This window comes from Haliotis cracherodii, unplaced genomic scaffold, assembly GCF_022045235.1.
Source record: "Haliotis cracherodii isolate W230 unplaced genomic scaffold, xgHalCrac1.p SCAF_3, whole genome shotgun sequence".
NCBI classification, from domain to species: Eukaryota; Metazoa; Mollusca; class Gastropoda; order Lepetellida; family Haliotidae; genus Haliotis; species Haliotis cracherodii.
This window is the reverse complement of record NW_027266286.1, coordinates 54,947,835-54,973,228: the sequence shown is the minus strand read 5'-3', so window position 1 is coordinate 54,973,228 and position 25,394 is coordinate 54,947,835. Positions and strand designations below refer to the sequence as shown.

At 42.2% G+C, this 25,394-nt stretch overlaps 1 protein-coding gene across 1 annotated transcript; it reads right to left on the bottom strand.

The window, feature by feature from the left end:
• Positions 1 to 324: 324 nt before the first annotated feature.
• Positions 325 to 25,112, bottom strand: LOC139475534 (uncharacterized). The gene is made up of 2 exons (XM_071258724.1): positions 24,928 to 25,112; positions 325 to 2,150 (listed from the first exon to the last, which is right to left on the bottom strand). Exons 1-2 carry the CDS (start codon positions 25,110 to 25,112, stop codon positions 1,088 to 1,090), a joined length of 1,248 nt encoding a protein of 415 aa, XP_071114825.1. The 3' UTR covers positions 325 to 1,087.
• Between the last annotated feature and the right edge of the window lie 282 nt (positions 25,113 to 25,394).

Genomic DNA, 25,394 nt, shown 5'->3' with positions numbered 1-25,394 from the left:
AAACCTATGATACCCGTATCAAATTCATCACCATTGCTTGTTTCAGTTTTAGCCGACCGGTGAAGATCCGGGGTAGAATAGGTCTTCAGCAACCCATGCTTGCTGTTAAAGGCGACTATGATTGTCCTAAGAGGCGACTAACGGGTTCGGGTGGTCAGGCTCGCTGACTTGGCATGTCATCGATCCCAATTGCGTGGATCGATGGTCATGATATTAATCACTGTCTGGTCCGGACTCGATTATTTATAGACCTATTGGAATATTGCTGAGTGTGGCGTTAAACAACAAACCAACAACCAACCAAGTAATCGACTCTTTCACTTTTCGTGTCGTAGCGCTGTCTGATCTCAAACGGGAGCCATAATCGGCACTGTGTGAACCTGGCATTAGCTTGTCTGCATATTTACCAAATGGGATGTTGCAATTTGCTTGCTAAGTTTGAAGGAATGTAAAACTCTCCAAGTTGAGTTGAGAACATATGGCATCGCTCTTAAAATATGAGCCACATTTTGACCTGGGTTGGGTTTTTTATTCCCTTTTCACGGTATCCTTTTTGGTGGCTGAAAACGTCTCCCAATCAAAACTGGAATTGACGCGATGAAATATATCTGGACCTACTAATGTTTTAATTTACTTATATCCTTAACTGTTTTACTTTACACTAATGAGAGAGTTAGTGGAAGTGGTCTTACTCAGTTATCAGCAATATTCCACCATTATCATGGTGATGGACACCAGAAATTGGATCCACGCACTGTACCCATTTGGGGAATCAACTACTAGCGGGGCGGTTGGGTAGCCTCGTGGTTAAAGCGTTCGCTCGTCACGCCGAAGACCCAGTTCGATTCCCAACATGGGTACAAGGTGTGAAGCCCATTTCTGGTGTCCCCCGCCGTTATTTTGCTCGAATATTCCTAAAAGCGGCGTAAAACCATCCTCACTCACTCAACCACCAGCCTACCCCTCAGCTGAACATCAAGTTTTAAAGAAACTGTGTTGGATATGACACTCTTTCGCTAATTTGATTACCAATCTACAGAAGAACAAATAAGAACGACCTCGGTGAAGACATGTCAGAAGAAATGTGTTAGCTGGTATCCAAAGAAACTAACGTTGGAAAATCGTCCAGTCTTTCTTTCAGACTTTCTCCCCGAATAAATGGCTCTCTTTCTTCAAAGTTACGGCTTTTTCGTTGCTTATCCTTATTAAGGGGTTTCGCGGGAGACAAAGTACGCCTCGATATTACACGAGTCCGTTTGGGAATTCCGTTACCGGGTTTTGTTGAGTTCAGATAGTTTAATTTGTTGTTTAACGTTGGCAATGCCTTGGAAGGCATTGTACCGGTCTCCTGATCACTTTGAGGTTCTGGAGACTGGTCGTTGCAGTCTCCGGAACTAGGCACAATATTTGGTAAAAATAAATGCAACTCAGTACCTTGAACGCCATTTTGTCTGTAAGCTACTTTGATATTATCCGAGAACGTTCGAGGTGTCACGTGATGTTTTTCTATTGGACGATCAGATTCGAAACCTTTGAACTCTGACCTTGGGTCATGACTTGACCTATAACCTTTATATGATTTAATCGCGACGTCATACAGGTCTAACGACTGATTGGACTGACTGTCTGTGTCGTCAAGGGTCGAACTATCCTGAGCACTTGTCCCATCTGTGTCCGAGGAGGCGGTAGACGTGACCACTGACCGGGTCACCGTGCCTAGCAGACGACTTAACTTATCCGAGGCTTGAATAAGGCATTTGAAGGTCGGCGAATGGCTTCGAGGGTGGTAGCCATATTTGGAAGGAACGATAACTCTGTCACTCCTCTTGTACATTCTCCGTCGAGGCGAAGTCAACATTCCATTGGAAGACGCATAATCGTAATATTCAGTCTTGCTTCTTATAAACGTACCCTGTCGAGAATTCAAGGCAGAGGAGTTATCTTTCCTTAGCACAAGTGACGTCACACATAACCGTTGAGAGCTTCCGATCGCACTTGACCGAGAGTCATTGCTCTCAACACTAACACTGTCTGGGTCATGTGACTTTGTAGAAAGGGAGCCAAACGGAATTGAAGATGGCGCTGTTTTTGGTGGGACGGATGTACTCCTGTGAGATTCTCGTGCCTTTCCTAGTCGCCTGTCGCTAACCCTGAAACATGATATAAGTCTTGTTAGTTTCTCTCGCTCAATATACAGATGAGACTAGGGATTATTGAGTGAACAGGGGAGCTAGTGTGATTATTTTCACTCATACGTCTTCCCTGGTTATAACGCCACCTTTCGGAAATTGTGGCATTATATCGAGGGAGCGGAAAAATCTTACTGACGTGATATGTAGAAGATTAAATAAGCATCAAGACACATCCAATCAACCCAAACTATTTATTCAAATTATCTCCATCACAATTTAATTAACAATTGTTAGGCATTATAATCGGGGAATTAGAACGTTTGTTTTCAAAACAAACAAACAGACATTGGCATTGGCATTATTACCAGGGAATTTTGCACGACGGAAATACGTGGTTTGTTTGTTTGGGTTTGTTGTTGTTAAAGCCGCACTCAGCAATATTCCAGCTACTAGTATATGGCGGCGGTCTGTAAATAATCGAGTCTGGACCAGACAATCCAGTCATTGACAACATGAGCATCGATCCACGCAATTGGAATACGATGACATGGGTCGACCAAGTCAGTGAGCCTGCGGAAATACGCGGAGAAAACATGGCATTATAACCAGGTTGGCATTATAACCAGGGACGATTGGTTTTTACCATGAACTGTATGGTTTCGTACACAGCCACTGAATTTCACAATTGTTTTCTCAATGTCGCGAATAGTGCTGCAAAAGTGATATTGTCGTGATAGTGCCGCGTTAGCACTGGGAACATTTCCCCTAACTGGTGGAAGTTACTTATGAAATGTAGTGTAGTCGACTGACTATTGTTGAATGCAGATCTGAGAGACGAATGAGTATACATTATACTTGGTAGTTCTAACCAGTTGTAAAGGCGAGCTTCTTGCGTGTGTTGTATCGTACGTTGTACGTGTGTGTTGTATTGTATCTAACATGTAGTGACTAGGTGACTTGGTATCAAAACATGCTCACGCATTGTGTGTATGCGTGTGATTACGTGCCACACAACATACAAGTCTGTGATATAACACGTGATAGTCTGTGCGTTTAACCACAGCCGCTTTGTAAGTTATTAATAGCCGCATTTTGAAATGTTACAAAAGATATACATATGATATGCCACCACTGAAAAAAACCACGAACGCCTCAGTTTCTGAACATTATTGGTCCTGGTCCGATATTGTTTAGGAATGGGCGTCATTTTCACAGGTGACGGCAATTGTTGCCACATTTGACTGAGCAACTGATTGATTTTAATACAAAAACCTTTCGTTTCTTTTATTAGTTTCGTTTACGGATTTTCACAATTGGTCAGTGGTCGAAATAACAATACAAATAACAATACAATAAAATCAGACCTGTAATAGAACATGTATCATTTATCTGAGGACCAGTGTGTGATTTCTTGTTTATAAGTACTATGCTAAATTATTAAGATGATCTGTTAACAAAACAAATGTTTAGGGGTCGGTGGATCCTTAAACAACGAAACTGAAAATTGAACGCCTTTGGTGAAAAAATTCTCCTTGACGATAGCCCCGTGAAGATCCGGGTTAGAATAGGTCTTCTGCAACCCATGCCTATGTGAAAGGTGACTATGCTTGTCGGAAGAGTGAGTGAGTGAGTCAGTATGGTTTTACGCCGCTTTTAGCAATATTCCAGCAATATCACGGCGGAGGACACCAGAAATGGGCTTCACACATTGTACCCATATCGGGAATCGAACCCGGGTCTTCGGCGTGACGAGCGAACGCTTTAACCACTAGGTTACCCGACCGCCCTTGTCGGAAGACGCGACTAACGGGAACGGGTGGTCAGGGTCGCTGACTTGGTTGGTGCATGTCATCGTATCCCTATGTGTGTATCGACGCTCATGATGTCGATCACTGGATTGTCTGTTCCAGACTCGATTATTTACAGACCGCCGTCATATAGCTGGAATATTGCTGAGTGTGGCGTTAAACAACATGATGATAAATACCATGGACCCATTGCCTACCACACCGGAGTGACGTGGGAATCTGGATGTACCAGTGCGTGAACATGCCTAGTACTGACAGAAAGTATATGGGCAATATGGGCTGTAACCAAACCGGGGCCACGGGTGGCCCAGTCGTCTAAGGCGCCGCGATTCGCTGTGCAGAGTTGCGTCCCTTGGGCACGCCGGAAACCTTTAAATTGTGGGTTCAGATCCCGGTTCGCCCCGATTATGTTTCTAGGTTTGTCAGCACCATACCCGTGCTCGTGGGTTTCACTGAACGTCTTAGGCCTGCATCACTTCGGGCTTTCCTCCCACATTAAACTGACACGCCGTGATATAACTGGAATACTGTTAAAAGCGGCGTTAAACCCAATTCAATTACTCACTCACTGTAGCCAAACCGGACCATGCAACCCTCTTATCAGTAAAGTGGTCGTTTATAACGGATGTTATAGTGATGAATATGTGTGACTACACCGTTTCTATTGGTATACATGGTAAACAACCAGTAGTGTTGTTGTTGTGAGACCCGTAAAGATCCGGAGTAGAATAGGTCTTCAGCAACCCATGCTTGTCGTAAGAGACGACTAACGGGATCGGGTGGTCAGGCTCTCTGACTGGGATGATTGGAATGTTAACGTAAAGCGACAAATAGGATTGTTGCTCATAACATCAATCACTGGCTTGTGTGGTCCAGACTCGACTTTAAATCTACAGGCCGTCATAATATAGCTTGCATATTGCTGACTAAGGCGTTAACCAACGAACAGAAACACAAAAATATTATATTTCCCTTTTAAATACGTTTTTAACAATGTCTTTCGGGACTGGTTACAGTCATTACCGTAGTATCTTATATGATGAGTACATTAACCTTTACTCAATGTGATGTTAAGGCCAAGCACGTCCGTCATTAACACGGTTCCACAGATTGGTAGGACTTTAAGGGGAACCCTAATAAAGTTATGAACGTAATCTGAGTGGATATATGCTTGCCAAAAACACATTTGTCATGACTTAGAGCAGCCGAGCTCTTACTATGGGCGTTCATTTGCATCAGCTTTTATTTAATTAATGAATATCAAAACTACGGATAACAGATCGATCAATATCTTAACTTGCCATCGATGTATTGCATCGGACATTGGTCAATTCGTTAAACACGACTGTTCGGCCTCTCAGGCCAACAACATGAATTAACATAGCCTTTGGAACTAACAGATAGGAATAATTCATACGTCGTAGTAGTTCTTATGCCACTGATACTAATGACGTTTAAATCTAAAACAAAAGTCTACCTACCATAAAATATTAAATCCACCTTTTCCGAATTCAACATAAATAATGGCAATCTTTATTCTCAAAGTATATACTTCGAGAGTTAATCTAAACCCGATTAACTTCTAATGCAGGCATTGGCTCAATAACCAACGTGGTAACCTAGATATTATCTTCGCAGAATAGACAGAATTTTAATCTCGGAGTCCAAATCCCCGTGCAGTAATCCCACTTACCTGTGTTCAATATGAGATAAACGTTCCTTTGTAATTGACAAGCCAGCTGTCAACTTGTCACATTAATTGACAAGATGTTCATGTCGATATCGACCAGTGTAGCGAGGCTATAAGCACGGTGTGTTAGTCGCGATTTTACCGTTATCTGTCTGTGTGATTGCGAGGCGAAGATATTGATTACGTCTCAGCGTTTCCCGTCTACCATGTTCAGTAATTTGTAGGTATTATTTGTTTAGCAGATATACACTTTCTATTGACACCAATGAATGTTGAAAACAAAGTCTTTGCATAGCTGAAATACGATGGACTAAAATACAGTGAAACTGTGTTAATTCGAAGTCGAAAATAGTATGGAGCTATCCATTGTTCGAGAGAAGCGGAGGTTCGACATAGGACTATATTGACAAAATATATTCTTTCGGGACCATGCACTTGCACCGACATAAACTATATATTGAGATAGAGCAGTTTCAGTGAATTTAACATTATTCATATTCAGAAAGTATTGGGTGGAATGTATTTTGTTATTTTTTAAATGATATTAAACTCACGAACACGCCTTTCCTTATGTATTTTCATCTACTGAAATTTAATGTGATAGTACTATTTTGATTATACAAACGAATATCAATATCAATTTATACAGAATGGTATCTCGTCAGAATAAAGAGACTGAGATTGTTGTTTTACGCCGCACTATTCCCGCTTTATTACAGTGGCCTGTAAATATTCGAGTCTGGACCAGACAAACCAGTGATTAATATTATTATTAATTGTACAACATGTAGTAAGTTAGTCTTTTCATTATTACATTTAACACATTAAAAATAGTTATTCAAAATTTATTTATGAACCATGTTTTGAAAATGGACATGTACATCAAGTGCTCTTGTGTCTGAAGGACGAGACAACGATGCGGGTGGTGTCAATCTATGACCTATGAAGATTATGAACCATGTTTTGACAATGGACATGTACATCAAGTGTTCCTGTGTCTGAGGGACGAGAAAACGATGCGGGCGGTGTCAATCTATGACCTATGAAGATTATGAACCATGTTTTGACAATGGACATGTACATCAAGTGTTCCTGTGTCTGAGGGACGAGACAACGATGCGGGTGGTGTCAATCTATGACCTATGAAGATTATGAACCCTGTTTTGATAATGGACATGTACATCAAGTGTTCTTGTCTCTGAGGGACGAGACAACGATGAGGATGGTTTCAATCTGTAACCACAGAACGTGTTTCGCTGTACATGCTATAAACTACTGGTCCCGATCCGAATTGTTTTATTTCAGCTGCGACGTAACGTAAAACAACATTCACTCACCTGACACTCGGTTTCTACACTACAAGGATTCGCAGTTCCTGGATTTGAATCCAATGTTCATCACGAACCTTAGTGGTTATCAGAGCCATACAAATGCTCCAGGTTTCCACAAAAGTCAAACACCTGCGTGACATCAGACTTTCTCCCACATCAAACTGACATAACTGCAATACTCTCCAAATTGAAGTAACTCCAACTTAGTCTCTAAGAAGTGACTTGTACCGTCAACAACCTGCACGACTCCAAAAGGGTAACACACTGACGATGTGGTAGACGGGGAAACAGAATATCTGACACTTGGGTAAAGTGAAGCTCCAAGTGCAGATCAGCCCAAATACTGAGTGTTACATACGGGTCTCCGATTATATTTAGCCAACGCTTGTTCTACAAATACAGTGCTAAAGCTACCACCTATGGCAGCTGTACGGTGTGAATTTCGCTAGAAGGTTGAGCTAAAGACTGACCAAATATTGACCGTTCGGATTAGGAATACCTACCCTAATATCTACCATGCTCGGGATAATTTGTTTGACTTACTTGGAGGGTGGGGTATATTTGTTGTACGATTTAGCCGAGTGTCCCCTGTAGGGTTGTTTGTGTACTGTATACTCTCTTGTTTACCTGTCTAGTGTTATTGGTCAACCTTGAAGTTAACATAATATTTTGCATTTCATTGGAGAATCCATACACATATTGTTGTTGTTTTAAACAATGTAGTAGTTTGTATCGTTGTTGGTATCCATTGCTATTTAGCCAACACGTTGATAGGAGAGTAGGAGAGAGAGAGAGAGAGAGGGAGAGTGAGAGAGAGAGAGAGAGGGGGAGAGTGAGCGAGAGATATAGAGTGAGCGAGAGGGAGAGACAGGACGAGAGAAGACAGTAAGGGAGAGAGATTGAAAGAGGAGAGAGAGAGTGAAAAGGAGACATAGTCTGAAAGAGAGGGAGAGAGTAAAAGAGAGCGAGAGGGAGAGAGACAGAAAGGGTGAGCGAGAGAGAGAGAGATTGAAAGAGAGAAGGAGAAAGAGCGAGTGAAAGAGTAAAAAGAGTAAAAAGAGATCGTGAAAGAGTGGGAGAGAGAGTGAGCCAGAGAGAGAAAGCGAACGAAAAAGTGAGCGAGAGAGAGAGCAAACGAGAAAGTGAGCGAGAGGGAGATTGAGCGAGGGAGAGATTGAAAGAGAGTGACTGAGAGAAAGTGAACGATAAGGAGAGAGCGTGAAAGAGAGTGAGCGAGAGAGGGAGAGAGAGAGAGACAGAGATAGAAGAGAGCGAGTGAGAGAGTTATTAAAATAGTGATTAAAAAAGAAAGCGAGAGAGAGAACGTGAAAGAGAGAGAGAGAGAGAGGGGGGGGGTGGGGGTGAGCGGATCAAGACAGTGGTAGGTGATATGATATTTAGAGGGAGAGTAAACTTGCTCAACTAAAGGCTAATACAACAAAGAGTCTCATAAGTACTGAACATGAAACAACGTACATTTCACCTGCCAACGCTTCTTATATAGCTATAAAAAAATATATGACTTATAATAAATAATAAAGATACGTAGAGCAAAACTACCTGATACTAAATGTCCCGATACCATGCTCCGTCCCGCACCTGCTCCGTACCGGGCGTCGCTACTAACACACTCAATATATCCGGAGTGAAAACACTGGCCTTTTCAGGTATATAAACCCTTGCGCTAAATGTCTCCTAACCGCCCAACAACAGAATGAAAGAACTCCGACTCCTCGTGCCTCCATTCAAGCAAAACTGCCATTAAGTCGTATTTGTTCGTCGTTGAGAAACATCGTGAGATATATCATCTACCTGGCACTGACCTCACGGTATATAGGTCTTGTCACGTACAATGGAAGTGTTATAGGCGCTCGTCTGTGCTGTCATTGTCACTGATCGACCGAGGTCATCCAGTCACGATGAAGAATGAAACTAGTGTAATGGAAGATACAGACTTAAGAGTGGTCACTAATCTTGACCACCCACCCTTATTCTTATGCTGGACAATCAGAAAGGGAGGAGTTTATTATCTGGAAAGAATTAACATACTAGCGGGTCGGTCAGTCGTTAGAAATGCTTGTTGGAACTTTCTAAGTTTGTAAGGGGCACGGATGGCCCAGTCGTCTAAGGCGCCGCGATTCGCTGTGCAGAGTTGCGTCCCTTGGTCACGCCAGAAACCTATGATTGTGGTTTCGAATCCCGGTTCGCCCCGATTATGTTTCTAGGTCTGTCAGCACCATACCCGTGCTCCTGGGTTTCACCGAAGTGTTAAACGTCTTAGACCTGCATCACTTCGGGCTTTCCTCCCTACAGGGGTACAATGTGTGAAGCCCATTTCTGGTATCCCCCGCCGTGATATTGCTGGAACATCGTTAAACGCGCCGTCAAACCATACTCACTCACTGTTGCTGCAGTTTTCTATATATAATGATGAACATGGGGTTGTGTGACGCTGTGCGCCTTTCATTTCATAGAAGATATAATAGCTTAAATTTCTTATCATACTCGGACCAAGTAAACCAGAGACTGATATTGTCGTCCCTGTACACGTACTTTAGTCATATCTGTATTGTATGAAGTTGATAAGATGCTTCTGGCATATTTTTTCATTGATGACTTCTTAAGAGAAAGTACAAAAGTCAATCAAATACACTTTCTATGACTTGTAAAAAATGTTTTTATTACATTCGACAGTCAGTGTAATGTTCTGATGAAAATGATCAAATATATGTCTGCAGTAACATGTGTATAATATAATAAACACGATAGGTGGGGCACTTGCTTACATCAATATATCTAATAATGCATGGCATAATGTTCGACTGAATAAAAGGAATTATGTATGAAGCCCATACAAAGAAATATCTTTAGCTCGAACATTCACAACTCGATATGTCATAAACGAAAATGTGACGACAATTTAACAACACTCCTCAAGTTCACGGTGATTTGTTAAACCCAGCTAGATACACGAGAAATGTCTTCGCAAACACCGAGTGCCTACAAATCCGTATCCCAGTTTTATTTGTACATTTTATTCGCCCCCACTATGTCTCCCACAAACAAGATAAAACTACAAACTTTCATTACTAATTCATACTCATGCGTTTATCACATTTTTCAATTTGTGGTGCATATCTATTACTTAAACATGTACCCCACAGCTCTTCCGCCCCACGGGGTCCGGTGTGTGTCTTGTGGGGACGGGGAGGTCTCTACTTTAGGCAGAGTCGCCGTCTTCCTGGTTTGGTACGACTGTGGATCAATGACACCACGTGTTCGCCTCTATTACCGTGGGCACACCAGACAAGCGGTGGGTCACAATATACGGAGAGCATAATTCATTTTATGGTCTCTTCTATATGTAACCAGATTTATGCTCTGATATAACAAGGTGATCCTTTTTATGACTTGTCACTCTAGTTCATTTTTTACGTTTTCAAACTCTCAGATATATGTCTTTTACACTCAAAATGATTTGGAGTAGAGCATGGCTCATTCTCTTGGGCAAACGTTATGAACATATACAGGGTATGGGCTATATGGAGTGTAATGTAAGAACTGACACTGGCCCTGGTCGAGTCTATATAGCCAGTTGAGTTGTGATTAACTCTATCAAGACAGTGGACCCTTGGGCATGTATATTAACCCAGTGGGGGTTAGGTTAAGCCTGTCCAGCCAGTGGAGCCAAGATGAAGTCTCCATGAAGCCAGTGGAGCCTAGATGAAGTCTCTATGAAGCCAGTGGAGCCTAGATGAATCTCTATGAAGCCCGTGGAGCCTAGATGAAGTCTCTATGAAACCAGTGGATCCTAGATGAAGTCTCTATGAAGCCCGTGGAGCCTAGATGAAGTCTCTATGAAGCCAGAGGAGCCTAGATGAAGTCTCTACGAAGCCCGTGGAGCCTAGATGAAGTCTCTATGAAGCCAGTGGAGCCTAGATGAAGTCTATGAAGCCAGTGGAGCCTAGATGAAGTCTCTATGAAGCCCGTGGAGCCTAGATGAAGTCTCTATGAAGCCAGTGGATCCTAGATGAAGTCTCTATGAAGCCAGTGGATCCTAGATGAAGTCTCTATGAAGCCCGTGGAGCCTAGATGAAGTTTCTATGAAGCCAGTGGAGCCTAGATGAAGTCTCTACGAAGCCCGTGGAGCCTAGATGAAGTCTCTATGAAGCCAGTGGAGTCTTGATGAAGTCTATGAAGCCAGTGGAGCCTAGATGAAGTCTCTATGAAGCCAGTGGAGCCTAGATGAAGTCTCTGTGAAGCCAGTGGAGCCTAGATGAAGTCTCTATGAAGCCAGTGGAGCCTAGATGAAGTCTCTATGAAGCCCGTGGAGCCTAGATGAAGTCTCTATGAAGCCAGTGGATCCTAGATGAAGTCTCTATGAAGCCAGTGGAGCCTAGATGAAGTTTCTATGAAGCCAGTGGAGCCTAGATGAAGTCTCTACGAAGCCCGTGGAGCCTAGATGAAGTCTCTATGAAGCCAGAGGAGCCTAGATGAAGTCTCTATGAAGCCCGTGGAGCCTAAATGAAGTCTCTATGGAGCCAGTGGAGCCTAGATGAAGTCTCTGTGAAGCCATTGGAGCCTAGATGAAGTCTCTATGAAGCCCGTGGAGCCTAGATGAAGTCTCTATGGAGCCAGTGGAGCCTAGATGAAGTCTCTGTGAAGCCATTGGAGCCTAGATGAAGTCTCTATGAAGCCAGTGGAGCCTAGATGAAGTCTCTGTGAAGCCATTGGAGCCTAGATGAAGTCTCTATGAAGCCAGTGGATCCTAGATGAAGTCTCTATGAAGCCAGTGGAGCCTAGATGAAGTCTCTATGAAGCCCGTGGAGCCTAGATGAAGTCTCTATGAAGCCAGTGGATCCTAGATGAAGTCTCTATGAAGCCAGTGGAGCCTAGATGAAGTTTCTATGAAGCCAGTGGAGCCTAGATGAAGTCTCTACGAAGCCCGTGGAGCCTAGATGAAGTCTCTATGAAGCCAGTGGAGTCTAGATGAAGTCTATGAAGCCAGTGGAGCCTAGATGAAGTCTCTATGAAGCCAGTGGATCCTAGATGAAGTCTCTGTGAAGCCAGTGGAGCCTAGATGAAGTCTCTATGAAGCCAGAGGAGCCTAGATGAAGTCTCTATGAAGCCCGTGGAGCCTAGATGAAGTCTCTATGGAGCCAGTGGAGCCTAGATGAAGTCTCTGTGAAGCCATTGGAGCCTAGATGAAGTCTCTATGAAGCCCGTGGATCCTAGATGAAGTCTCTATGGAGCCAGTGGAGCCTAGATGAAGTCTCTGTGAAGCCATTGGAGCCTAGATGAAGTCTCTATGAAGCCAGTGGAGCCTAGATGAAGTCTCTATGAAGCCAGTGGAGCCTAGATGAAGTCTCTGTGAAGCCAGTGGAGCCTAGATGAAGTCTCTATGAAGCCAGTGGAGCCTAGATGAAGTCTCTGTGAAGCCATTGGAGCCTAGATGAAGTCTCTATGAAGCCCGTGGAGCCTAGATGAAGTCTCTATCAAACCAGTGGAGCCTAGATTAAGTATGTCAAGCCAATGTAGGCTAGATTAAGTATGTCAGGCCAATGGAGCCTAGATAAAGTCTATCAAGCCAATGGAGCCTAGATTAAGTATGTCAAGCAAATGGAGCCTATATGAAGTCTATATCAAACCACTGGAGCCTAGATGAAGTCTCTATCACGCCCGTGGAGCCTAGATTAAGTCTATGAAGCCAATGGAGCCTAGATTTAGTATGTCAAGCCAGTGGAGCTTAGATGAAGTCTATCAAGCCACTGGAGTCTAGATGAAGTCTATCAAGCCTATGGAGACTAGATTAAGTAATGTCAAGCCAGTGGAGCCTAGATGAAGTCTATCAAGCCACTGGAGACCAGATTAATTATGTCATGCCAGTGGAGACTGGATTAAGTAATGTCAAGCCAGTGGAGTCTAGATGAAGTCTATCAATGTAAGCTTTAGGCACAGGCTTGTGCAGCTCAAGACAAATGTAGCCCTTGACCTTCCATACATGTCAACCAATAGGTTCACATTATGATCAACTTTATCCAGCAACTGGGCCTACGAAGGTGACCACCATACCCTATAATTGCCAAGATGGGGGTCTATCCAGCCTTGATACAGACTCTGACATAAGATATACGAGGGTATTACACAATGGTGGGATTGCCGTCCTTCTGTATGGTTCATACGGCAAGGCAGAGACGGCCATCAATACAGGGTTATATCACGGTGTGATGCCCATGTTTACCATAAAAGGCGACTATGCTTGTCGTAGGTTCATACGGCAAGGAAGATATGGTCATCAATACAGGGTTATATCACGGTGTGATCAGGGAAATATACAGTATACATCGCCGTATGTGTACGTCATTCTTAGTTAGGAACTCAAGCATGTAATGGACATCTAGTTTCTGATCACCAGCTCTTTGTCTTCAAGCTTGAGTTGAATGTCAATACATAATTAAGTCGCTCCTCACGGCGCATCAAGGCGCTCGGTCTCAAACAGAGAATAAATCACATATTATATATCGGTATGTTTAATGTTGCTTAACGCGCTAGTTAAGTGCACATTGTTGATACGTGTATATTTGTAAACCTAGATTTGGATCTACAATGCCTAATCTGAATGACCATCTCCTCACATCTGCTATATACAGAATGTCCACGGTTCGTGTTTTGTGACGTGCTAGGAATATCATAACAACTTATTGTGTTGGGTGTATAATTACCCATAAAGGTCGCTAAGTGTGCGTTGAGTATAATGTCCCATTATCTACAAACATGACATCGTTAAATGCGTTATTTGACTAATCGTAATTTTCTTTTGGATATATTTCATGTTGTTCAAAACATCAAAGTCAAACTCATCGGAATTCAAAATCAATTGGAGTGAATTCAAAACGACAACGCTAGAGAATAATCACTCGTGAATATCTGTCTCATATCAGGCGAAAGAAAGGACAAAATGTGATGCAAATTATATGAACGGATCACTTAAAATCAGTGATGACACCAAGTGTTCGTGAAAAGGGTAAGCATGTCCTGCTCCATCGCTCACTTAATTTTTACAAAAACAAAAAAGGACCAGTGAGTGAGAAGGTGATAAAGGTCAATAAAAGGTCATAGTACAGGGTACCATCGCGCACCATGTTGACAAGCTACGTGTGATATTTAGCAAATTCCTCCGAATGTCTCCGGCTACCATAACACCTCTGGAATTACTTAACCAGGAATTGTTGGAGATACCTTCATTGCTAAGCTTATTATTATTAGTTGTAAGCAAATGTACCTTGAAATTTGAATACATTGTACATACTTTAAATCACATAAAGAATTGAGAAATGTAGACGCGGTAAGCTATAGCTGTATATTTCTCGACATGAAGGGAAAATTAATTATTGGAAATCCGAAACCATCCGTTCACCTTTGTACAGAGGCTGCAGACCCGCGAAGATCCGGGGTAGAATAGGTCTTCAGCATCCCATGTTTGCCGTAAAAGGCGACTATGCTTGTCGTAAGAGGCGACTAACGGGATAGGTTGGTCAGGCTCGCTGACTTGATTGATGCATGTCATCGTATTCCATTTGCTTGGTTCGATGCTCATGACGTCAATCACTGGATTGCCTCGATTATTTACAGACCGTCGTCATATGGCTGGAATATTGCTGAGTGCGGCGTTACACAACATAGAAAGAAAGAAAGAATGGAGACCATTTCAAAATCAACGGGGGAGTTAGTTAGATATAACAGATACTAATCAGATATAAGATGAAATGAGATCTACACTCTGAGATACTGAGGTATATTGCTTATATACTGCGAAAGAAATACAGGGGATGTTCAGCTATGAGATTAAACTGTTGGTGATAATGTTCACAAATCAATCATTACATTTGTCTTCAGTATAAAGGCTAAAACATTCCGTACATTCACCCAATAGAACTGAAATATAACTGAATTATTAAGGATTGATCCATAAGCACCTGAAATATGTTCATATATACAGACGTTAATACTGAGATAAAACTGCATGAAATAGCGTATTAGTGATGACACTATTCCTAACGTCAGGAAATATGCTTTTTCGTGTAGTGTAAGACAGTCATACACTCGTTGACCCTGCAATTTTAAAAGAGAAAATAACCAACAGATGTCTATCTCAAGCAGATTAGTTTCAGGATGAAGTAAGAGTGAAGGGATTTATATCTTGACATCATTATCAAAGCATAAGCAGACCCAGACATCTCTCTACCTTCATAAATCATATCACTTGAAAGCCATGTTAAAACACACCGTGAAATATACGGCAAATGCATGCCTTTAAAAGTGACACATTCTGTATCGCCATGAAAGAACACATTTTCCGTTATAAATGTGTTCCGGTTTGTGTCATATATTTTGTAAAGATTTGCGAGAGATTTGCCAGATTATTGATGTAAAACTCCATTAGCCAGGCTCGCTGTGAGTTATGGGACAATCGGTTCTCAGGACTCTGGTTTATACGTAAAGCAAGGGTCAGAAGGTGCCGGCTAGGTGGTAGGTAAGTCATTGTTTTCTACACAATGCTCATTGAGCTGGTACAGCTATTTCCTTTTACCAAGGACGGTGAGGAAATATTTAATAACGCACCTGGTCTGACCTCATGTTAGACCTTATGAATCTATGAAATTTAATATATGTCGCGTATAAAGTACTGTCGGGTATGAAAACATCACTATTGATTTTTAAAAGTTCTACGCTATTATGAGGCCACCGATGAGCAGAAACATGATTTTTCTAAATATTTATAATCAATTTATGGGGTACACTTAACGTAATGTCTCTGTTGTGTAAAAAGACGTTAAAAGATGGTACTTGTTGTTACCCTGTCTGGCGCTCGGCATTAAGGGGCTAAAACAAGGACTGGTCGGTTCGGAGTCAGTATACTGTGTCTGAGTGGGGTATTCATGTACAACTGCGGCATGGTATCTCAGTGAGCTAGCACTATAAATCAGCATCTGTCCGGACTAGTACAAGCAGCCTCACAAACACACACGTGCATGCACGTCGCTATATAAGTGCAATAATCTTGGACGCGACGTTAAACCCAATTTCACCTCACCTCACCTCTCTGTTGTGGGCCGGTAGGAAATGTGGGTTGCCCTAATTCACCGTAATGTATTGTGGTGAGTTGCGTCCCTTGGTAGTACAAGGATTCACTGATCAAAGCTTAAAAATCCTTACACCCACCCCCCCCCCAAACACACACACACCACACACACACACACCACCACCACAACCACTCCCCTTCACTCTTCCAAATTAATTTGAAACCACCTGCGATATGTAAATACATTTGAAACGAGGTTTTCTGGATATTAATCTATAAACATGTGCTCATGATATAATCGGAATCGTACACTCAACTCTACTTTTAGATTTCTTTTGAATATGGAAAGAGTTTTGTCGCATGTATTTGTTTTAATAAAGATAAACCAGCGCGACTCCGACTGCTTTAAACAGGTTTTATAACTGTAAATGTTTATTATATAACAATTCGGTACAGTTTCTAGTTCAAGAACTGAAACATGCGCAAAACGCGTTCTGGTGGTCTTATTATTAGATTAGATTACAGTAAACTACGTTTATAACGAACACACTTAAAACGAACTGACGGATATAGCGAACTTACTTTTTTGTCCCGACTATTTTCTGTAGTTAAGCTGTATATATGCTTATAACGAACTACGGTTATAACGAACTAAAATTAGTGGTCCATTTGAGTTCGTTATATCCGTAGTTCACTCAGTCTGTATATATGCTAATGTAAAACACTTTATAACTTTAAACTTGATGGTGGCTTGTCAGCTTGATTATCCTTGCTGGTAGACTCTGTATGTCTTCTAGTACTCTATGAATGAAAATGTGTTGCCGATTAGAAGTCACTCAATCGTGATGTAGGACTTTTTAAAATCATTTACATTAATATTTTGGTGTCAAGTGCTTGTCAAATAGAAATAAACAATACCAACAGTATCATTACTCCTCGGGAAATCATTTGCTGTTATGTCCGTGACAAAGACGTCATATTGTTTTATGAGGATATCACATTAGAGCGTCATTTGAAGTATTTGTAAAAAGACCACTGTGACTTAACGAGCCTGATAACACACTCCTCATGTCAGCCTGTAGCTAGACTGTGGCAGGCTCCTTTGTATTATTACAAAAAGCGTTAAGTGTCTCGCGGAAAATCAAAAAGAGAAATAAAACCAAATATGATTAAGGTAATTCGCAAAACAATTGACAAGAAATCAAATTTTCCTCAGATTTTTGCAATAATTGTAATAATATGTTTTAAAAGGAGACTGAGTCCAGTCTTATGTCAGCCATGTTTTGTACGAATACCCAGTAAAAAATGCCCCGACAATACCGAAGGTATTTGAATTACCAATTGGTGTGGTGAGAACCCATCACACTGTAATCAAAGCGGATAAAGTTACCATAAGTCTCAATAGGTTTTCTGCTGTCCCCAACTAGCTATGCTTATTAGCCAGTTGCCTTTGTAATCACTGTGTAGTGTACCTGCGTGCTTATGTTGGGGGTATTGACAGGGGGTGGAAGGGACGTGCTTGGTGTACAACGGGGTTGTGTTCAGGGTTGAATGTCGGGACATGGAATAATGCGCTGTGATATGTTATTTGCATGTTGTATTCAACCACATTAATTTTGATAAGGAACCAATGGGTTGGCGATATGGGCACGGTTTGAAAATATTTGAAGTTCATGAATATGGAATTGTTTCTTCACACGATTTCCTTCAGGTCATTTACATATCTTGAATAACAACAGTAGCATATGAAGATTGTTACATGAGGATCATGTGTGTCATACTGATTTTACAAACGAGTTTCAGGAGCTTTTAATTTCTCGCCGTTTACCAAGGGAAAAATATGAAGTCTTACACGGTTGCATAATACACTATGTAATAAACAAGTTATTGGTCGTTATATAATAGAAGCCCTGAGGACAGTGTGTACTCTATAAGGAAAACTGTATGGTGTTAACATCTTGTAAACAATGCTATAGGGCATGTAAAACTATCATATAGTACATACGCTTCGTGTGAAGATTCATCAACTCGCTTGTGTTGGACCTTACGAACTATACACTAATGTATAGGTTAAGTCCACATGGAATTTCAGCCACGACCATTATCATACACGGCACGAATGTATTACGCCCACGGTGTAAATGAAACTTGTTAAAATTTGAAATTTCAGCATATTCGGATAATTTGGATTATCACGTCAGAAAAAAAGAGACAATTATTACATCGAAAATAATAAGGAAAATTGGAAATGAAATAATCGCTTGATATTGTGTGAATCTCAATATCACTACAGCAACTTACCTAGCTCGCCCAGTCTGTCTGAAGAATAATTGTGTATCCTGCCTTGTCGGTCCGAGGTTCGGACATCTATGTCCAGCTGATGTCCGTCTGTCCGTGCTTCTGTTCTCATTCACCCTAGTCACATCCAGGCGAAAATCTGCCCGAGGGGTGCCAGGGTTGAGCACCCCCCTCCCAAATGACCCCCTTCTCCATGTAGGCGAAGGAGGCATGACACACCCAGGTGGCATCAGAAGGGGTAACAAATCATCCTCAAAGTCTCCACAGAGTGTCCAAGGAATCTCCAAATCTACCCACACCGTCCATTGGGTGTCTCAGAAACTATATACCTTCGAGAAACTCTAAATCACGGAGTCTTGAAATACCTTCACTATCCACACAGATCACGGTAAGGCACTAAGGTGTATTTTCAACAACTGAAGTAGGTATATGTCTTGGTGGATGGGATCATTACGCATAATCAATCACGCTTGGAGTCATCTGCCCTTGTAAGAGCAACGCACACAAACGAGAGGCCAATACGGGCAGGGGTCAAGGGCTAGTCCTCGAGTTCTTCTGCACACACTGGTCTGTGATATGTGCCTGTATGTATATGTATCATTACCCTACAGCCCTTGACAGAAACCCTTATTCTCACACAACACGTATAGGAAATTCTCATGAAGCTCGATCCGTCGTTCTCTGATATACTGATAACATACCACAGCGTTTTCTCCGTGTGTTATAGAGAAGAGAGGTTTACGTCAGCGGAGTGGGTCTTGTCGCTATGCACCTGAGAACGTGTGACGGTGCGGTCTGAGTATCCTGGAGTTCATGGTGTTCTTAATGCCCGAAATGCTTCACATCCGACACTCGGGTCGTGTTCCAGACACTGAACAGTTCATATATTCGCTTTCAGATACGATATTGGGGTTTGATCATATGTCTGTTCTCGCTGCCTTTTGCAGAATTCCTGTGAACATTAATCCGTTGTATCAAGTGTTTTGTTTTTTAATGTGAGTTACGACCCTGAAAGACGTACTCCTATTATTCAGTACCTGCCGTCATTTCACATTGTTATCTTGTTCCTGTCTAATTCAGTTATTCTTACTTTCAGTGGCATTGGTACTAACATATTGCAGAACAGTCCATGTAGCCTTGAGACTGGACTGACACTGGACCGTTGACTCTTCCCATCTTCTATTTTCGTGTCACATGCTATGTTCCTGAAAACACCAATTTTCACCCTCTCTTGTGTTCCCCATAATTCCATCAGGTTCTGTTTTATTGTCGTTTCTGATGTTCCTTGTAGTCTGTGAAATAGCATGAGTACCACGTGTGTCTCGCGGAATGGCGAGACGGGGTCCGTTGACTACTGTTATCCTAACCACTGTCCATTTCTCTGGCCCTGACACGCGATGTTATTTCTTGCCCTTGTCGCTTGAAGCATCCTCACTCCTCCTCCCTGCTGAAGAAAGTCCTACTATCTTCTCCAGTCTATTCCACAATGACATATCACATCAGCTTCAGGTTGATCACATCGCCAGGGAGTCGCATGTGTAGCCGAGAGTTATCCCTTCTTCGCCGCGTTTCATATGAAACTGATTCACGCAATTTATATCCAAATAAATTAATTCCTCTATCAATAAATCAAGACCCAAATCAAATTTATAGTGTGTGACTTGTAAATGAATACACGATTTATCAACACCGATTCCGCGCGTATGGGTTATTGACGGCTATTGACAATTGTCAATTTCATCAGGTGTGGATATCAACAACTGAAACAGGATTAACCGCGGTATTCCATTTCCACTCCATCGCAATCAATATCAGATTGATGGATGAAGAACAAAGTATCACCACACCACTACGATGTAGATGATAGCTGCAGGTGTCCGTGTGCCTATCCCCGCTCTAGTATATCATCCGTCTGTGGTCACGAGCACTTCAAGTATGGCTGTCTTTCTCATAGCATTAACACATTATTCCTCACGCTCCCATCAAGTCAATGAGCTTCCTATAGTCATATTGAATATTCCCAGTCAATAGATTGTATTTGGCACACCGCGATATGAAATAATCTCCGGTTTATTCACCGGTGCCGACATAATGTAGACTCCATGTAAGTGTAGGCTAGTACGGTTGGAGTTGCTTTACCTATCGTTCACTGTACTGCATGGGGTAGTGACAAATTGATTCACTGATCCGTGACGAAATCTCTCTTAGCGATTCAACCACACGCTCTCAACGAAAGAAAGCTTATAAGATGCTTCCTTGAAGCACATCCCAAACTGATGAAGTTAGGGTTTGATTTAAACATGTTTCTTGTCTTTGAATTCAGTACTCATCATTGTAACTAAACCCCAAGGCAAAAGAAAGTATACACTTGAAAATGGCTTTTGACAAAACAATAACAAACATTTTAAAACGTTACTAGGCTGAAAAAAGTCGTGGAAACACTGAAAGCTTTAGGTCCAAAACACAATGATAATACCCTTAATAATTGTGAGTGTGTGAGTTGGGTTTAACGCCGCTTTTAACAGTATTCCAGTTATATCACGGCGTGTCAGCTTAATGTGGGAGGAAAGCCCGACGTGATGCATGTCTCAGACGTTTACCACTTCGGTGAAACCCACGAGCACGGGTATGGTGCTGACAAACTTAGAAACATAATCGGGGCGAACCGGGATTCGAACCCACAATCATAGGTTTCTGGCATGCCCAAGTGACGCAACTCTGCACAGCGAATCGCGGCGCCTTAGACGACTGGGCCACCCGTGCCCCCACCCTTAACAAATACATCACCATCGAATAACCGTTTCTTGTTTAATTTTATGGGTGTATACTTTCCTTTACCCTGTAGTTTATACAGGTACACAAGTATTTCATGAACAAGTTACATTTGTATGTATTTGTATGTATTTGTATGTATTATATCTCCCTAGATTTATGTTCACATGTTGTTCACGGAGCGCTTCATAATGCACAAGCTATATACATTTCACAAAAGATCGGAGGCATATCAGATTTTGATACTTTAAGCATGTACTCAATACAGCCGTTTTGTGGCCATGCTCTACAGCCGTCAATACACCCGATTTGAATCGTAAGGGAATTAAAAGTATCAGAACTTGTCAGGGCAAAACGTTTCATTGTACACATATTTCCTTAAGTTTCAGTTGAAATTTCAGCTACACCCCAGGCCAAAGATTAAACGGTAGCCGTCGATGCGATCAAAGATTAGCCGTTGGGGTCTCATTATGTTAACAGATATATGTTGGAATAGAAATGTGCTGGAGAAACATTTATATTGACAGCGTGCCTGTTTGAAAAGCAATATCAATATTTGGTTGACCTTTGTGGACCTTTGTGCTAAACGTGCTCTTTGATACGTCAAACGGTTAATTTGCGTTTTTATTAGAATCGATCGCTCAATTGAATATAAAACATAAATGAAAATGGAATGAAGTATTTTTGTAGGTTTTGTAAATATTAGTGTATACTGAAGGTCATGCCATGATATTGATCTTATTATCTTACGATCATGTTGTGAGAGAATTGTGTCAAATGAGAATAACGGTTTTTGATGAAACTTCACACACTGAACGTGTTTAGCGTGTTGTCGTCGTGTTATTGTTCGTGATAAGTTTTACTTGTATAACGAGATGAAATCATTACGAGACAAATATTCAGGTATTAACTGCATCTTGCCGTGACTGAATTGGCATCCTTACTGCTGATGCCACCACTGAAAAAAGAAAGATGGCTGCCTCCACTGCCACGACTGTTCTTGTTTCTAAGATCGTTACCATTTATGCTGCTACTGCTACTACCACGACCACAACAACTACTACTACTACGTCCCACCACTAACACTACCACCACAACAACTACTACTACTACGTCCCACCACTACCACTACCACCACAACAACAACTACTACTACGTCCCACCACTAACACTACTCCCCCAACAACTACTACTACTACGTCCCACCACTAACACTACCACCACAACTACTACTACTACGTCCCACCACTACCACTACCACCACAACAACTACTACTACTACGTCCCACCACTAACACTACTACCACAACAACTACTACTACCTCCCATCACTAACACTTCCACAACAACTTCTACTACTACTACGTCCCACAACTACTACTTCCACTATTACCACTTAACTTCTACAATAACTAGTACTACTGCTACCACCGCTATTATTACTACCATTACTATTACTACAGTTAGTATTACTGATACCACTACCACTACTATCACTTCCCCACAGCAACCACCACCACTACTACTGCTCCAACCACCACTATTACTACTACCACTACTATTACTACAGTCACTATTATTGATACCACTACTACCACTACTGCCACTACAACCATTTCCCTGCCACAACCACCAATACTCCTACTGCTTCTACCACCGCTACTACCTCTACAACAACAGCCACGTGGTCACGGCTCCGTGTGATTGCTACAGAATGGCCTCCATCGGGAACCGCCCTAGAAACCTTAATAGATGCACGCTACCTGGAGCAAACCGGAAGTGACCCGCCTGTAAATGACCCCAGAGCGGATATGGACTAATCTCGCGCAGAACGCCGCCTAATCTCGCGACACAGGCAGACGTCAATTCCAAGCTGCAGTGATTGCCAGTAACAGAAGACGCTCTCTCCTATCGGACTGAATCGATACCAGATCGATCAGCTCTCAGCTGTGCTGGCCCGTGTGAAACCATGCGATAAACACCCTGTTTATATAGAGACAGGCGTTGTGACGTCAATAATTGGTGAGGAATATTTCAATATGGCGGATAGTGGTTCATCGTGTTTTAGGATCTCACATGTGAACATTCGCTCGAATATTAAATAATTTGGAAAAAAGGAATTTAATGTTCATATATATATAATTTTTTAATTTGAAATTTACACGATATACGGCTTTTCCATTGGACGTGAGGCCGGTCACATGACCGCGAAACTGACGTTCATAAGCGTCATTCGTCACCACTCGCCCCTTTCCGGAACCTGCAAAAAGACTCGTCCCCCTATGGATGAATGTTTTGAGCAAAACTACGATAACCCAATCAGAATGCGCGTATGACTTCAAGTACTTCGGTCAAAGAATCATTCATGAAGAAAGTTTTGATGTTACATACATGTGTCTTGCATAGACCCGATATATAGTTAAATGTGTTTAATCATACTGTATAAAACTGTAAGTCCCAATGTGTTTCCAATAGCATTTTAAACAAATATGATATATCGGGGAAATATACGTCAATCATTACGCAAATCTTTTAGCTATGCCCGTTTGCGCTTACATGGCAAACATGGCCACGATGAGGGCACCAGTCGCTGTTCGGCTTGTCCCAGAATAACACGAGTTGGTCACGAATGTCATAAGCGTATGAGCAACACAATTTGACGTTCATACGTTTTTCACGTATTCATGTCTGACGTAAACACTGACGGAATACTTCCACATTCCTGGGGAAAACCCTGGGAATTCCCTTGCACGAATACATACAAAAGCGTTGTTTCTGATCATTTAGACCCTTTGAACTCAAGAGAAACGTTAAACTGCATGATCGTTCACGAATATCCTCGCTACGACCCACCCAAGTGAGCAAAACGCTGAATTGGACATCCACTATCGTAGTATCGACTCGGTACGTGTCTAGACTGACAGTTAGTCCACAGCAGTCTATGAATTTACCTTAGTATCTATTTAACACATCTATATAATCACCTTTCAATGATCGGCCAACTGATCTATGATGATCAACACATGTAGCCGCCACAGATTCATGATCAACCTCCGAAATCTCTCCCGTCACGTTTATCGTGTCGGCCATTGTGACGTTTTGTACTTGATGTAAATGTATTACCACGCGCTGTCACTGTGACTTACTTACTGGGGTATTTCCTAACATACCTTTCTCACCCAGTGATGATATGATTTGAATTTATTTCTTGTAAACAAACTACAACAGATGTTCCTGTAAAGCAAGTGGAGTATGCACACGCTCATGCCACCTGTCAATTTGGGGATCTATGTTATTTCGCGATACAGCTGGTTGTTGTATGGCTGTCAGTGTAAACATGAAGTCGCACATATAGGTTTAGCGCTACATCGCTCGAGGTATAAAATAGTGATAAAAAATGATAAGAATTGACTTTCACTTTGTGTGAGTTCATTGGAGTATGAGCCTTCACAGAGTGAGGTCCAAACATTGTATGAGCGTCGTCACAAGCGTCGACGTTCATACAGTTTGGCCCTATATAAATTTATATCCCGAACCGGAAAAGACGTCACCATGGATAGATATATGAGAAACCTTATTTGTCCAAACATACTTTGAGACATATTAAAAAGATGAAGCTTGACAAAACTGATCATCAAGGTTGAAATTAAAGGGTCAAATGTTCTTAAAGTAAAACACAACACAAGGCTCCGAGAAAATGGCATGACAAGTCAGTATCTCGTGTGTCCACCATGTGCATTGATGACTGCCGTGCAACGTCGAAACATGGAATGGATGAGTCGGTTGATGAAGGGCCATAGGCACTTGCGCCCACACTCCGAGGAACGCCTGCAGTTCAGCTGCAGTTGTCGGCCTTGGTCGGACGTCATTCAGCCGTCTTTGAATCTCGTCCCATAGGTGTTCAACGGGATTTAAATCGGGACTGTGGGCAGGCCACTGCATGGTTGTGATGCCATTCTGCTGGAGAAAGTCTCGCAGAGTGGGCACGGGCGTTATCATGCTGAAACTCGTGGTTGCGGCGACATACCAAATGAGGTGTGGCGTATGGGTTGAGACTTGATCAATGTACCGAGCTGCTGTGACACCATTGCCTCTCCCTGGACCGATGTTCTGGAAGACCACAGGGCCGACCCTCTGTGCAAGACCAGTTCCACCCCACACCATGATGCTCGGACCACCCCACGAGTCTCTCTCAACAACACAAGCATCCGAATAACGTTCCCCACGGCGTCGCCAGACTCTCTCACTGCCCTCTGCTGTTGAGATACAATAACGGCTCTC

Bases quoted from the DNA above. Each gene is read 5' to 3' on its own strand.
- LOC139475534 (XM_071258724.1), bottom strand. From the start codon at position 25,112: ATGATAACGCCCGTGCCCACTCTGCGAGACTTTCTCCAGCAGAATGGC. The intron at 2,151-24,927 runs GTGGGCGCAAGT...ATCATGTTTCAG, and splicing joins CTGCAGGCGTTCCTCGGAGT to GGTTAGCGACAGGCGACTAG.